We start from the raw sequence: 16,244 nt of genomic DNA, 5'->3' as shown, positions 1-16,244 counted from the left end.
GCTCCACAACGGGAGAGGCCACAACAGTGAGAGGCCCGCATACCGCAAAAAAAAAAAAAAAAAAAAAAAGTCACCTATAATCCTACCACCAGAAATAACGATTGTTAATAATCTTAGTGTATCTCCTTTCAGACTTAGGCATATACGTGCAGATAGATGTATGTGATTCTAGTTCTAAGCAAAATTGAATATATTTGAAGCTATTAGAGTCTTTTAAGTCATCATATTTCAGATATAAAAAAAGTAGCATAATGTGATACGAATTTACTTTTTTAAACTAGATTTTTGTGTGTGTGAAAGTTTCAGCTTTTACTAGTATTAATTTTTCTTTTTTGATTTGTACAGATCTCATAATGTATTTCTTCTTTTTCTGCTCTGATACGTCATGACTTATGCTTGGAAATGCTTTTATTTTGATACCTTGGGCTTTTTTTAAATGTAATAATGTATTCATATAGATCAGGCAAGTAAAAAATCTTGATTTGTTTATGAATTTTTAAAATTATTTTTAATTGTGGTAAAATACCCATAACATAAAATTTACCACTGTAACCATTTTTAAGTGTTCAGTACCTTGGGCTGGTTTTAGTAGGAATTTGCCTTCTCTCTCAAAGTCAGTTAATTCCATTTGCCGGCCCAGGAGTGTGAAAGAAATGTACACGGTGCAAAGTAGTATTTAAATATTTATTCTTTAACTGTACATCAATACTTAACCAACATTTTCTAACCCTTTTTCACTTAAGCTCTTTTAACATATTTTCTTACCTTCTCTATTGTTTATTTCTGAAGACTTAATTGGGAAACCTAAAGAGAAGATTAGAGAAAATTTTTATTAAAAATCCAACAATTTTAGTCATCTTTTCTCATGTTTGTTAAGTTACCAAAGTAAAATCTACCAAGTAAATTCTACCATCTTCTGCATAACTTTAGGCGTTTTAAAAAAATTCCTATTAACATCTTTACTGAAATGGCTTTTTTCTCCTGACTGTTGTGATCATGTAACCTGCCCTTCTCTTCAGTCCTTTACAGTTCATGAATGTTAGCATCACAAAAGTTCTGAAACTCGCTGATGAGATTCCAAGAAGTATCTATTCCAGATGCATGTTCAAAAACTCTGAAGAGCAAATTTACTTTTTAATACTAATATACATGTGTTTTCTTTTTGGCTTAAGGTATTGCACATCTATTACAAATTTCCTGGTTATGGGAGGATTCCAGCTTCTTGCTAAGCCTGCCATGTAAGCAAATACATACTTTACAGTTATTATTCTAACAACCAAAGATCATGTTTTATAGCATTCTGTGTTTCTGAGTGCCCAGGAAAAGCTTTGACTTGGTCCTTTTGCCAAACAAATCAAAATGTAGACTTTCACTAAATCTTATAAAAGATAGGTGTTGGGCTTCCCTGGTGGCACAGTGGTTGAGAATCCGCCTGCTGATGCAGGGGACACGGGTTCGTGCCCCGGTCCGGGAAGATCCCACATGCCGCGGAGTGGCTGGGCCCGTGAGCCATGGCCGCTGAGCCTGTGCGTCCGGAGCCTGTGCTCCGCAACGGGAGAGGCCACAACAGTGAGAGGCCCGCGTACCACAAAAAAAAAAAAAAAAAGATAGGTGTTATTAGCTCCTTATTATCATTGGAAGTAGCATGGTATTGAAAAAGCCACAAGATCTGGGTCCTTCTTTACTGCTACCACTGATTATCCCCAAGACTTTGGACAGCTCTCCTCACCAAATTGAGCCTAACTTTTTTTCTCTGAAAAATGGGAATGTTCTCTCCCTAGTTGTGAGGAACAAATATTTATGTGATGGTACAGAGAAGAGTGCAGAGTGTTACACAAATGCAAAGTTTTCGCATTTAGTCTCTGGATAAGTAATAAATATAAAAGCCCCTTGCATGAGCCAGTCATTCTGAACTGTGTAGTTCCTCAACAGGTGTTGACCTAGCAAGAAAGACAGGTTTAAAAAATCAGTTATATTTTAATAGTAAACATTTCAAATACATACTCACAACCAAGATTGAAGTTTAAACCCAGATGTCAGTGTTTTGCCATGTTTACTTTTGATCTTATATCCTAATAGAAAGAATAGTAATGACCGTGTCTCATTTCTGGTTTTTTAATATTTCACCATTCAACATGATTGCCTTAGGTTTTTGGTAAATATTATTTATAGGGTTAAACAGCTCCCTTCTAAAACTTGAAGAGCAATTGATTTTTAAAAAATGTTAAATCTCCTTGAGTTCCCAAGGTAAATTCAGTGCTCTTTATGTATTAGTTTTTTAATACATTTCTGGATTCAGGTTGCTAATATTTAAGATGTTTGCATTTATGTGAATATGATGTTTTCCTTCTCTTCTGAACTTGCCCAGTTTTGGTAAGAGGATTGTAGTAGTAATTATAAAATGAGTTAGGGAGCTTCTTCTTTTTCTGTCTTTCTCTGTCAAAGTATAGATCAGGATTATCTGTACTTTGAAGATTTGGTAGAAATCATCTGTTAAAAAGCATGGTCTTCATGGGAGCATTTACTGTAGGGAGTTTTTAAGCTACTATTTGTTTTTTTTTAATGAATAGGTCTGTTCAAGTCTTTATTTCTTCTTTCAGCTTTAATTGTTTATACTTTTCTGGAAAATTGTTTCAAATTTATTGGCATAATATTTTTATCATTGTCTTAAGATGTGTTCGCCTCTATAATTTGTTGTAGCTCCTATTTTTCATCCCTATTATTTATTTGAGCCTTTTATCTTTTTATCTTGGTCAGTCTTGTCAGCAGTTTACCCTTTTTTGTACTCTTTTCAAAGATTAAGCTGTAATTAATCCTTTCCTTTCTTTGTTTTCTGTTTCACTAATTTCTGTTTTTTATTTCCTTCTACTTTCTTCATGTTCACCTGTTCATGTCTTCCAACTTCGTGAATTTAGCATTTAGTTCATTAATTTTTCAATCTTTTAATTTTTCTAAAGTACTCACCTAAGGCTATAAATTTCCCTCTAAGTGTTGCTTTAGCTGTATGTAAAAAGTTTTGATCGATTTTGTTTTTGTAGTCATTCAGTTCTAAATATTTCTCTGATTTCCATCCTGATTTGACTCATGTCATGTGCTCATTCATTTCCAAAATATAGGGGTTTGGCCTTCATTTTTTTAATGACAGGTTAAAGAGTGTTATATTTTAAACTTATGTAGTAATTTCTGAATCCTTGATCTTGCAATTTTGTTTAATATTAATATTATGACACTGCTTTCTATTCTTTTACTTTTTAGCCTTTCTGTAATGTAACCTTCCTCTAGTATTTCAGAGTTGAGTTCTCAAGGGTTGACCTGATTCCTTGTTAGAGCAGCTAAAGCAAATGACATAAGTGAAAGCCTCCTGCGAGAGCCTGGACAGGTGGAAAGCAATTAATGAACTCTGGGTGACTCTGAGCTATGGAAGAAGATATTAAGTTTGGATTTGGGCAGCATTTCCTAAGCAGTGGTTCATGAACCCCAGGGTTTTACATAGTTAAAGGCAGTAATAACATTTTTTTAACTTCTATTTACAAAATCAGTAATTTAAGTTACTTTAAGGTATTCATTTAAAAAGAGAACACTTTGAGAATCTCTAGAGTATAGCTAGTGAGCCCATGGGCAGTTAGTGAATCTGCCTAAGCTTTCATCACTTAGCTGGTTTATCACTTAGCCATTCACCTCAGGCTAGCCTGGTGGTTTGATCATCAGATATATATTTTTTTAATATTGTGGTAAAATATACATAGCATTTATCATTTTAACCATTCCTAAGTGTACGTTTCTGTGGCATCAAGCACATTCAGATGTTGTGTAAACCACTGTTTCTACACAAAACTTTTTATCATCCCCAACAAAAATTCTGTACCCATTAAACACAGAGACTCCCCCCAACCCAGTCCCTGGTAACCTCTACTCCCTGTCTCTATGAATTTGCCTGCTCTAGGTACCAAATAAGTGGAATCATATAGTAGTTGTCCGTCTGTGTCTGGCTTATTTCCCTAAGTATAATGTTTTCAAGGTCCATCCATGTGGTAGCATATACCAAAATTTCATTTCATTATATATCTGAATAATATTCCATTGTATGTATATACCACATTTTGATTATCTATTCATCTGTCAATGGACACTTGGGTTGTTTTTACCTTTAATATATTTATTTTTTGAGTAACAAGTGCAAACCTAGCCATATAAGGAAAGAGCAATATTGCCACTATTGGATTCAAAACTCCCAAGAGAAGATAAGCTAAACAGAGTAGTTCAGGTTTTCTGAGAGCATACTAGGGCCCCTTTTGGGAAAGTCTATAGGCAAGGACTTGAGTGAGTCCAGAAAGGTAATAGGGATTTACAAGAGTTGGAACATTTCTGGTCTAGTACTGGGCATCCAGAAGACATGTGGTCAGAGGGACCATGTACCACCTCCATCTCTCAGGAGCAGGTCAAAGCAGAATACTTCTGTAGGGTTAAATAAGTTTCCCCAGCTGATCTCAGCAATAGAATGTGGTGTAGGAAGTAGGAACATCCAACAAGCCAATATAAACAAAAATCTGGGCTATGTTCCTCAGGGCGCGCTCTCTTAATTGCATTATAAAACAGTCTACTTTGGGCCATTGAACTTCTGGGTTCCTGGAAATTAATACATATTTTTCCATCTTTCTAAGATAATATTTTATAATTTCTGAGTTAAACATCTCTTTATTCCATAGTTCTCTAAGGGATTATAAAATTATTCATTTTTGCTTTATAGTCTTGTGTGACATTGTTTTGTTTGAAAGCCTTGTAGCTGAGAATTGTAGTATAGTGCTTGTAAAGCAGTCAGGGTAGTACCTGGCACATAATTATTGTTCATTAAGTGGCAGATAATGATTATTACTCTGTTCCACCGACTCTTACTACTTTACACATCTTTTAAGTGTTTTAGTCTGGTGAGCATAGTCTCAATGGGTTACTGATCAGCCTTAAAATTTGCGGTAAAATTTTAATTATGAACTTATATGTAATTGAATATAAAAACTAAATGTTGGCTTCAGTTTGAAATGCTTTTGACGATCTCAGCATTAAAATCTGCACATGTAATTTGCTTTACTGTTTCCTGTTAATTGTAGTACTGGTATCTACAGCTTTTTATTATTGTCCTGTAATAAACTCTTATTAGATGATAAACAATTGAAAAAAAAAGAAATTAGAAGTATTTTAATATTCCATGCCAATTCTGTTAGAGCAAAGAGCTTTGTTTTTCCTCCAGTATTTCTGTGTAGCACAACTGATTAGAGCAGTTAGTCTTGCCATTTATTGCTGTAACTTCTGGCTTGGAAATTAACAGGTAAATGTGTCAGCTGGTCTCCAATGATTCCCTGAAACTGTGGGATGTATGATTCATTTCCTAGAACTTCAGGCACAAGCCTGTGATTAACCATCTCTATTACAGAGTTACTATTGCTACCATTTGCTACTTTTTATACCCCCAAATCCCATTTTATAGGCAGGGAAATTCTTTTAATTACATCTGGTTTATTTCATTGTATTAATTTTCCGGTACTTTCTTTCATAGCACCTAAAAATGTACATTTTGAAAAAGGTAGTATCAAGTGAAATATTTCTACTCAATATCATGCATGTTGTCAGTACCAAAATGATTAACTGAATCCCTTTTTTTCTCTACCTTCAGTGATTTCCTAAATAAAAACCAGGAACTATTGCAAGATTTATCAGAAGTGAATGATGAAAACACCCAATTGATGGAAATATTGAATACCCTGTTTTTCTTGCCAATCAGACGACTTCATAATTATGCCAAAGTTTTGCTAAAGCTTGCTACTTGTTTTGAAGTGGTAAGCTCTCATGTATACCTCCTTTTGGACACTTGGGAAGTCAAGGATCATTGTTTGTTTGTTTGTTTGACTTATGCTACCCCAAGATCTGGAACTACACTAATTTAATATTTATAATGTGTCTAAATTTATCTTTCTTCAGGGAAATGAAAGAAGAAAGTATGACTGTAGGTATATCTAGTGTTCTTTGCTGTAGATTCAGTTTCCTCTCAGGACCTTAACAAGATTAATTTTATTCATTTTATGAAAGTCTAAAGTTGAGACCCAGTTGTGCTACTCATTCAATAGTTGTCCAAGTTTGAGTACATACTGAGTACAATTACACAGAGCTGTTTAAAACCCTGGCTTCCTATATAATGACACACACTTGTACAGCAGTGGCATTAGCAACTAGCCTGGACTCGTGATAGACTTATGCCAGGTATTTGGGTCACCTTGGCATATGCTATGAGAAATCACAGTGTTACAGGATTTTCTCAAATGTTAACAAGTTCACTTTCTGTGTTAAATTAGTTAGGTGGAGTCCTAGAAAATTAGCACTGCTCTAGGATATGGGTGTATGTTAAAGCTGGTCCTAAGGCAGTCACCTTTGAAATTGTACCGAAATGTGTTGTTTTATTTTGTTTCCATTCTGAAGGGCTCTAGAGAAACCATAATGATTCTAGGGTTTCTTATAGTTCAGGATTTTTCAAATCTTGGAATCTATCTCCTTCTCTGGACAGATATTGTCTCCAGAGTGATCTAGGAATTTATGTGGCCTTTCTACATTTGATCCTACTGTGGTCTTGTGGGTCTGTTCTTTTGTCTGGTTTCAGTTTTACCCCAAACTGATCTAATTTCAGCTATGAAGGTTTGAGCTACACAAATATCCCAATGAGATACAGATTTCACTCAGTATGTCCTTAATTAGTCAAAAATCAGCTGGATCAGCTTGGAATTGTTCAGAGTCTGATACTGTACTATTTCCAGTCTGAAGAGTCCTAATTCTGTGTAAAAAATCCACGCTCTTTTAGTTTGGAATTAAAGGCCCTTCACAGTCTGATACTCTCTTTTGTTTCTAGCCTTATAGTCTACCCTGTGTCCTACATGTTAGTTCAGATTCCCTGGATATAGTTCTCATATGCTTTATATTTCCTTCCTGAAACACCCTACCTCTATCCTCATTATGGGAAACCTTCAAGGCTTGAGTCAAAAATTTTTTTCTCATGAAAATGAAGCCCTCTCTGACCATACTCCACTCCCTTCCCTGCCCATCTCTTAAGAATTAGTTATTCCCTTCTCTGTGTATTGCTAATAATTTATGTCCCCATTATTTTCTTATCACATTATGTCGGTGATCCTCAACCAGGGTTGGGGATCAAAATATCTGTGTTTTTCAAAACACGTGGCTATGTTCCATCACTGCGAATTGTTATTTAGTAAGTGTAACGTATAGCTGAGACATTATATGTGTATAAAATTCTTTAAATAAAAATAATACCTAATATTTATTAAATGCACTCCATGTGCCAGGTGCTGTTCTAAGCATGTTATATATATTCATTCAATCCCCACATCGACCCTGTGAAATAGATATTATTATTATCATCCCCCTTTTTCAGATGAGAGAATTGAGGCATAGCTGAGAATTGGTAGAGCTAGAATTCATATCAGAGCATTCTGGCTCCAGAGTCTGTTCCTTTGACTATTTTACTATATTGTGTCTTCCAATAACCTATTAACAAAACCACTGTATTATTCTGATATGTTATATGTTTTTCTGTCTTCTCTGCCTAGTTGTAAGCTCCCAGAAGACAAAGATTGTGCCTTACTTATTTTTTTATCCCTAGCACTCAACAGAATATTCCATATGTAGTAGATACCATTAAATGTTCCTTCAATGAATGGAAAAAATGGGTATGAATGACTGAGAACTGTGGAATGTACAGTAATTACGAATATGAGGAATCATCTTTTCATCTTACCTTCTGCTCACTGTCCACAAGACACTGCAGTTATACCCTATCCCGTGGTTGATTCTCAAAGCTTGGTCCACAGACACCTGGGGGTTCTAGAGACCCTTTCAGGAGATGGCAGGATCAAACTGTTTTCAGGACAGTACTAAGACATTTGCTGATTACACTGTGTTGTCGTTTGCACTGATGGTGCAGAGATAAAGATGGGTCAAACTGCTGGCTCCTTAGCATGAATCAAGGCAGTGGCACCAAACTATACTCAGTCATTGTGTTCTTTGCTGGCATGTACTTGCAGTTAAAAAACAGAATAAACAAAACATTGCCAGTTTCACTTAAAAAACATTCTTGGTAAAGCAGTAAAAATTATTAATTCTTTCTAACATCAACCACTGAGTATACATCTTTTTAAAAAAAAGAGATATAATTGACATATAACATTTTATTAGTTTCAGGTATACAACATAGTGATTCAATATATGTACATATTATGAAATGACCACAGTAAGTCTAGTTAACATTTATCTCCACACACAGAAATATAACATCTTTTTAATATTCTGCATGATGAAATGGGGAGTACACAGAAAGCAGCTCTGCTGCATCCCAAAGTATGAACATTTTTCAAGGAAAAGCACAAGATTGAGATCGTTTGAGTTGAAAGCTGCCTTTTTCTTTTAAATGTGGAACGTTTCACGAATTTGCACGTCATCCTTGCTCAGGGTCCATGCTAATCTTCTGCGTATCGTTCCAATTTTAGTATATGTGCTGCTGAAGCAGCACGTTGTTGTTTTTTTTTAACTTGAAAGAACAATTGACAGATAAACTATGGTTATTCAGACTTGAGTATTTGACGGATACTTTCTCAAAAAAGGGGGTTAAATGAGCCTGTCACTTCAAGAAGAGCAACTGGCAGTATTTGTTGCCAATGATAAAATCTGAATTTTTAAGCAAAAGTTAAAATGTGGAAAACGTGTCTATCACTGCAAGCTTGGCATTTTTCCAGTATTTAAAGACTTTCTGATGAGATTGGTGACGATTTAATGTGCTTTTTGATACAATAAAATGTATCAACATTTGGAAGATCTGCATAATTCACTGAACCAGTATTTTTCAAATGTCCAATTCACACGTTATAAAATCATGCATAGGTTTAAAAAAAAATCTATTCAAAGTGTAGGATAGACCAGTGAATTTTAATGTAACAGGATACAAAGAGTTTGATGTAGTTTCAGATTCCACATTTTAGCTACTCTTTAAGAAACTACCACTTAACAAGTTTTGGTATGGTTTCAAAGGAGAATATCCACAATTATATGAAATGGTTATTAAAATCCTCCTCCTTTTCCGACTGTATATCTTTAAAAAGCAGGATTTTCTTCATTTATTTCAAATAAAGAATCTAAACAAATTAAATGCAGTGGCAGATATGAAAATCCAGCCGTCATCTTTTAAGTCAGATAATAAAGAGATTGGAAAGGATGTAGAACAATGCCACTTTTCTCATGAAACATTTTTTTGTTTTAGTTATTTTTCATTAAAAATGTTATTGTATTTGAAGTGAGTTAATAAAGATTTAAAGTTTTTTAAACTTTATTTTCTGATATGGTAAATATCAGGAGATAATAACCCACATAAGCAAAACAGAGGGATCCTGAGACCAAAACCCCTGAGAATTCCTGTCCTACCCTGATTTCTCTGCTGCTCACCTCACTGATAACTGTCAGTGTATATTTCTTTCCCCTTTGAGTTCTTCCCCTATTTCATATGTACCTGTATGTGGTAGGATTTTCTGGAACCAGTCTTCTTTTTCCTCAGCTCCCTTTAGTGTACCATATCTGTTCTTAGGCTGGCTTCCCTCCCTATATTATTACTACATATCTAAACCACACTGAGCCTACAAATTCTGGACAATTGTTTTATATTCTTTTTTCCCTCCTTAATTATTGGCCTCTAGACATCTCCAGAATACCAGAAACTTCAGGATTCCAGTTCTTGTTATGAGTCTCTTGCTCTCCATCTCGGCAGGAAAAGGAAGGAAGCAGAATACACACTGGGTTTCTGGAAGACCTTTCCTGGAAAAATGACGGTAAACCGTGCCAATTGTTGATATCCCAGCAAACAGCAGGCTTATCCGTAACAGCTGCCATAAAATTTTCTCGTTTTCTCACTTATTTATGGTAATAATGCTTTAATGACCCCTTTTCTAAGGGCAACTAAGGACCACAGCAGTGGGGGCTTTAAATATCAACACCTTCCCTCACGGCTAGGAATCCTTTCTGAATATGTCTCTCCCTCTTTTGTTTGTTCCTATCTTTTTATTTTCCGTTGAGCACTGATTTTGTGAAATGTTTGGATCCCGTCTGAATTGAGGTTTAACACCAAGCTAAGCTATGACCAACAAATTCTCCTAAATGTGATTTGTATCTTTTTCATCTTCTCTTTGCAGAAAATAATTTTGATACTTCAATTTTGTATTTGTTTTTAATCCCAGGATTCCTTGAGGAAGCCAGAGCGTCGACTGCTGTGCGAGAGCAGTAACCGGGCCCTGTCTCTGCAGCACGCTGGGAGGTTTTCTGTGAATTGGTTCATTCTCTTTAATGATGCCCTAGTCCATGCCCAGGTAGGCTGGATTCCTAACCTTAAAAGAGGCCCTGGAAGGTGCGGGACTATGAGTATTTAATTAATCGTAGTATCAGTTTATTTTACAAACTGTTGTGATTTTACTGAAACTCTTGAGTAAAAGAGACTGTTAAGCTTGCTTTTGTGGTACTGGCCGGATTTCAGGGAGCTTTTTTAGTTTCCAACTTGAAAATGAGTGTCAGCCATCTGAAGGGGTCCTTGCAGCAGACATGGCGAGACCCTCAGGGTTAGTTATGTTATGGGAACTATGTGGCTGAGGTGGACTTAACCATTTGAAAGCGGTTCTGCAGCAGCGACCCCAGGGCCCACATGGGCTTTCTCAGATGTGTCTCCATGTTCTTTGTTTCAGTTCTCCACACACCATGTTTTCCCTTTGGCCACACTGTGGGCAGAGCCACTTTCTGAAGAAGCTGGTGGTGTGTAAGTGTCCCCCCAACCTCATTCCCTTCCTCTGTTACTTACCCAGTTTGTTTCCTTAGACATGAATAAAATGGGGAGGCTCAGGAGGCCTCCCCATTCTGCACAAGAAGGCTTACCCTCCCAGTACATAGGTAGTAAGTGCCCTGCTGTGAAGAACGTGACAAATCATGACAAGTGGTGGAAGGGCTTCTCCATTGTTCTCATCCCCATTGTTTAACCGAGAGAAATAACTGTGTCCTCTTCCCACCGTGGGAACCACACCCAGAGCATTGAATATATTTCAATTTAATCGACTTCTGATCCCTTTACAATCAACAAGTTGCTTTTCATATTTGAGGATTGATGTTGTAATGACAGGTTGTCATACTTACTGATCTTTATCCTTGTGAACGTTTTAGGAATGGCCTAAAGATAACTACACCTGAGGAGCAGTTCACTCTCATTTCATCAACACCCCAGGAAAAGGTTAGTCCATCATGGTATTTTCTTTCCATCTTTGGCCTGGCTCTTTCTGTCTCTTATGGTGGTAAGAAAGAAATAAAAGTTGTTCTTGCTTGCCTAGTGATCCATAATTATGTCTGATAAATCTTCATTAAACCAAGACTGTAGAATTTTGTTGTTGCTGTTGTTGTTCTTTATTTTATTTTATTTTTTATGCAGCAGGTTCTTATTAGTTATCTATTTTATACATACTGGTGTATACATGTCAATCCGAGTCTCCCAATTCACCACACCACCACTACCACTTTCCCCCCTTGGTGTCCATACGTTTGTTCTCTACATCGGTGTCTCTTTTTCCGCCTTGCAAACCGGTTCATCTGTACCATTGTTCTAGATTCCACATATATGCATTTATATATGATATTTGTTTTTCTCTTTCTGACTTACTTCACTCTGTATGACAGTCTCTGAGTCCATCCACATCTCTACAAATGACCCAATTTCTTTTCTTTTTATGGCTGAGTAATATTGCATTGTATGTATGTACCACATCTTCTTTATCCATTTGTCTGTCGATGGGCATTTACGTTGCTTCCATGTCCTGGCTATTGTAAATAGTGCTGCAATGAGCATTGGGGTGCATGTGTCTTTTTGAATTACGGTTTTCTCTGGGTATATGCCCAGGAGTGTGATTGCTGAGTCATACAGTAATTCTATTTTTAGTTTTGTAAGGAACCTCCATACTGTTCTCCATAGTGACTGTATCAATTTACATTCCCAGCAACAGTGCAAGAGGGTTCCCTTTTCTCCACACCCTCTCCATCATTTGTTTGTAGATTTTCTGATGATGCCCATTCTAACCGGTGTGAGGTGATACCTCTTTGTAGTTTTGATTCGCATTTCTATTTTGGAGAGTTCTTCCTATGTTTTCCTCTAAGAGTTTTATAGTGTCCGGTCTTACACTTAGGTGTTTAATCCATTTGGAGTTTAGTTTTGTGTATGGTGTTAGGGAGTGTTCTAAGTTCATTCCTTTACATGTAGCTGTCCAGTTTTCCCAGCACCACTTATTGAAGAGACTTTTTCTCCATTGTATATCCTTGCCTCCTTTGTCATAGATTAGTTGACCATAGGGGCAAGACTGTCTTTTCTCTATTGCATATCCTTGCCTCCTTTGTCATAGATTAGTTGACCATAGGTGTGTGGGTTTATCTCTGGGCTTTCTATCCTGTTCCATTGATCTATATTTCTGTTTTTGTGCAAGTACCATATTATCTTGATTACTGTAGCTTTGTAGCATAATTTGAAGTCGGGGAGCCTGATTCCTCCAGCTCCATTTTTGTTTCTCAAGATTGCTTTGTCTATTCCATGTCTTTTCAGTCTCCATACAAATTTAAAGTTTTTTTGTTCTATTTCTATAAAAACTGCCATTGGTAATTTGATAGGGATTGCATTGAATCTGTAGATTGCTTTGGGTAGTACAGTCATTTTCACAATATTAATTCTTCCAATCCAAGACCATGGTATATCTCTCCATCTGTTTGTGTCATCTTTGATTTCTTTCATCAGTGTCTTATAGTTTTCTGAGTACAAGTCTTTTACCTCCTTAGGTAGGTTTATTCCTAGGTATTTCATTCTTTTTGTTGCAGTGGTGAATGGGATTGTTGCCTTAATTTCTCGTTCTGATCTTTCGTTGTTAGTCTATAGGAATACCAAAGATTTCTGTGATTAATTTTGTATCCTGCCACTTTACCAGATTCATTGATTAGCTCTAGTAGTTTTCTGGTGGCATCTTTAGGATTCTCTATGTATGGTATCCTGTCATCTGCAAACAGTGACAGTTTTACTTCTTCTTTTTCCAATTTGTATTCCTTTTATTTCTTTTTTTTCTCTGATTGCTGTGGCTAGGACTTCCAAAACTATGCTGAATAAGAGTGGCGAGAGTGGACATCCTTGTCTTGTTCCTGATCTTAGAGGAAATGCTTTCAGTTTTTCACCATTGAGGATGATGTTTGCTGTGGGTTTGTCCTATATGGCCTTTATTATGTTGAGGTAGGTTCCCTCTGTGCCCACTTTCTGGAGAGTTTTTATCATAAAGGCGTGTTGAATTTTGTCAAAAGCTTTTTCTGAATCTATCGAGATGATCATATGGTTTTTAGTCTTCAGTATGTTAATATGGTGTATCACATTGATTGATTTGCATACATTGAAGAATCCTTGCATCCCTGGGATAAATCCCACTTGATCATGGTGTATGACCCTTTAAATGTGTTGTTGGATTCTGTTTGCTAGTATTTCGTTGAGGATTTTTGCATTTATATTCATCAGTGATATTCATCTGTAATTTTCTTTTTTTGTAATATCTTTGTCTTGTTTTGGTATCATGGTGATGGTGGCCTTGTAGAATGAGTTTGGGAGTGTTCCTTCCTCTACAATTTTTTGGAAGAGTTTGAGAAGGATGGGTGTTAGCTCTTCTCTAAATGTTTCGTAGAGTTCACCTGTGAAGCCATCTGGTCCTGGACTTTTTCTTTGTTGAAAGATTTTAGATTACAGTTTCAATTTCATTACTTGTGCTTGGTCTGTTCATATTTTCTATTTCTTCCTGGTTCAGTCTTGGAAGGTTATACCTTTCTAAGAATTTGTCCATTTCTTCCATGTTGTCCATTTTATAGGCATAAAGTTGCTTGTAGTAGTCTCTTATGATGCTTTGTACTTGTTTTCTTTGTTTCTGTTTCATTTATTTGTGCTCTGATCCTTATGATTTCTTTCCTTCTACCTAACTTTGGGTTTTGTTTGTTCTTGTTTCTCTAGTTCCTTTAGGTATAAGGTTAGGTTTTTTTTTTTTTTTTGGCAATTCAAATATATTTATTTAAAGTTATTATAAAATATTGGTTATATTCCCTGTGCTATACAACATATACTTGTAGTTTGTTTATTTTCTGCATAGTAGTTTGTACCTCTTAATCCCCTACCCTTACCTTGCCACTTCCCCCTTCCCTCTCCCCACTGGTAACCACTAGTTTGTTCATTTAGATTTTTTTTTTTTTATGAGATTTGTCTTGTTTCTTGAGGTAGGATTGTAATGCTATAAACTTCTCTCTTAGAACTGCTTTTGCTGCATCGCATAGGATTTGGATTGTCGTGTTTTCATTGTCATTTGTCTCTAGGTATTTTTTGATTTCCTCTTTGACTTCTTCAGTGATCTCTTGGTTATTTAGTAACGTATGGTTTAGCCTCCATGTGTTTGTGTTTTTTTCCCTGTAATTTATTTCTAATCTCATAGCATTGTGGTCGGAAAAGATGCTTGATATGCTTTCAATTTTCTTAAATTTACTAAGGCTTGATTTGTGACCCAAGATTTGATCTATCCTGGAGAACGTTCTGTGTGCACTTGAAAAGAAAGTATAATCTGCTGTTTTTGGATGGAATGCCCTATAAATATCAATTAAGTCCATCTGGTCTATTTTGTCATTTAAAGCTTCTGTTTCCTTATTAATTTTCAGTCTGGATCTGTCCATTGGGGTAAGTTAGGTGTTAAAGCCCCCCACTATTATTGTGTTACTGTCGATTTCCTCTTTTATAGCTGTTAGCATTTGCCTTATGTATTTAGGTGCTCCTATGTTGGGTGCATATATATTTATAATTGTTATATCTTCCTCTTGGATTGATCCCTTGATCATTAGGTAGTGTCTTTCCTTTTCTCTTGTAACATTCTTTGATTTAAAGTCTATTTTATCTGATATGAGTATTGCTACTCCAGCTTTCTTTTGATTTCCATTTGTATGGAATATCTTTTTCCATCCCCTCACTTTCAGTCTGAATGTGTCCCTAGTTCTGAAGTGGGTCTCTTGTAGACAGCATATGTATGGGTCTTGTTTTTGTATCCATTCAGTGAGCCTATGTCTTTTGGTAGGAGCATTTGATCCATTCACATTTAAGGTATTTATCAATACGTATGTTCCTATTACCATTTTCTTAATTGTTTTGGGTTTGTTTTTGTAGGTCCTTTTTTTAAAAAAAAATTATTTATTTAATTTATTTATTTTTGTCTGCATTGGGTCTTTGTTGCTGCGCGCAGGCTTTCTGTAGTTGTGGCGAGTGGGGGCTCCTCTTCCTTGTGGTGCGTGGGCTTCTCATTGCAGTGGCTTCTCTTGTTGCAGAGCATGGGCTCTAGGCGTGTGGGCTTCAGTAGTTGTGGCACGTGGGCTCAGTAGTTGTGGCTCATGGGCTCTAGAGCGCAGGCTCAGTAGTTGTAGCACAAGGGCTTAGTTGCTCCGCGACATGTGGCATCTTCCCAGACCAGGGCTTGAACCTGTGTCCCCTGCATTGGCAGGCGGATTCTTAACCACTGCGCCACCAGGGAAGCCCTGTAGGTCCTTTTCTTCTCTTGTGTTTCCCACTTAGAGAAGTTCCTTTAGCATTTGTTGTAGAGCTGGTTTGGTGGTGCTGAATTCTCTTAGCTTTTGCTTGTCTGTAAAGCTTTTGATTTCTCCATCGAATCTGAATGAGATCTTTGCCGGGTAGAGTAATCTTGGTTGTAGTTTCTTCCCTTTCACCACTTTAAATATATCGTGCCACTCCCTTCTGGCTTGTAGGGTTTCTGCTGAGAAATCAGCTGTTAACCTTATGGGAGTTCCCTTGTATGTTATTTGTCATTTTTCCCTTGTGGCTTTTAATTATTTGTCTTTAATTTTTGTCAGTTTGATTGCTATGTGTCTCAGCGTGTTTCTTCTTGGGTTTATCCTGCCTGGGACTCTCTATGCTTCCTGGACTTGGGTGGCTATTTCCTTTCCCATGTTAGGGAAATTTTTGACTATAATCTCTTCAAATATTTTCTCAGGTCCTTTCTCTCTCCTCCTTCTGGGACTCCTATAATGCAAATGTTCGTGTGTTTAATGTTGTCCCAGAGGTCTCTTAGGCTATCTTCATTTCTTTTCATTCTTTTTTCTTTATTCTGTTC

The 16,244-nt window shown here is 36.4% G+C and overlaps 1 protein-coding gene and 1 non-coding gene across 9 annotated transcripts in view; one reads left to right on the top strand and one right to left on the bottom strand.

Moving 5' to 3' along the window:
* Positions 1–16,244, top strand: part of ALS2 (alsin Rho guanine nucleotide exchange factor ALS2) — an 83,662-nt gene that overhangs the window by 42,958 nt on the left and 24,460 nt on the right. For all 8 annotated transcript variants that reach the window (XM_028480884.2, XM_028480881.2, XM_028480877.2 and 5 more), the window contains 6 exons: positions 1,173–1,238; positions 5,669–5,831; positions 9,741–9,872; positions 10,278–10,406; positions 10,776–10,846; positions 11,245–11,311. In XM_028480884.2, coding sequence (XP_028336685.1) covers positions 1,173–1,238; positions 5,669–5,831; positions 9,741–9,872; positions 10,278–10,406; positions 10,776–10,846; positions 11,245–11,311 — 628 coding nt within the window. The remainder of the gene's footprint in view (positions 1–1,172; positions 1,239–5,668; positions 5,832–9,740; positions 9,873–10,277; positions 10,407–10,775; positions 10,847–11,244; positions 11,312–16,244) is intronic.
* LOC112065137 (U6 spliceosomal RNA) lies at positions 8,461–8,566 on the bottom strand. Its single transcript, XR_002891864.1, has one exon. It is a non-coding gene; the product is annotated as a U6 spliceosomal RNA (small nuclear RNA).

This window comes from Physeter macrocephalus, chromosome 2 (genome assembly GCF_002837175.3).
Source record: "Physeter macrocephalus isolate SW-GA chromosome 2, ASM283717v5, whole genome shotgun sequence".
Taxonomy (NCBI): Eukaryota; Metazoa; Chordata; class Mammalia; order Artiodactyla; family Physeteridae; genus Physeter; species Physeter macrocephalus.
The sequence above is the reverse complement of the archived record's forward strand: the minus strand, read 5'-3'. Positions and strand labels throughout refer to the sequence as shown.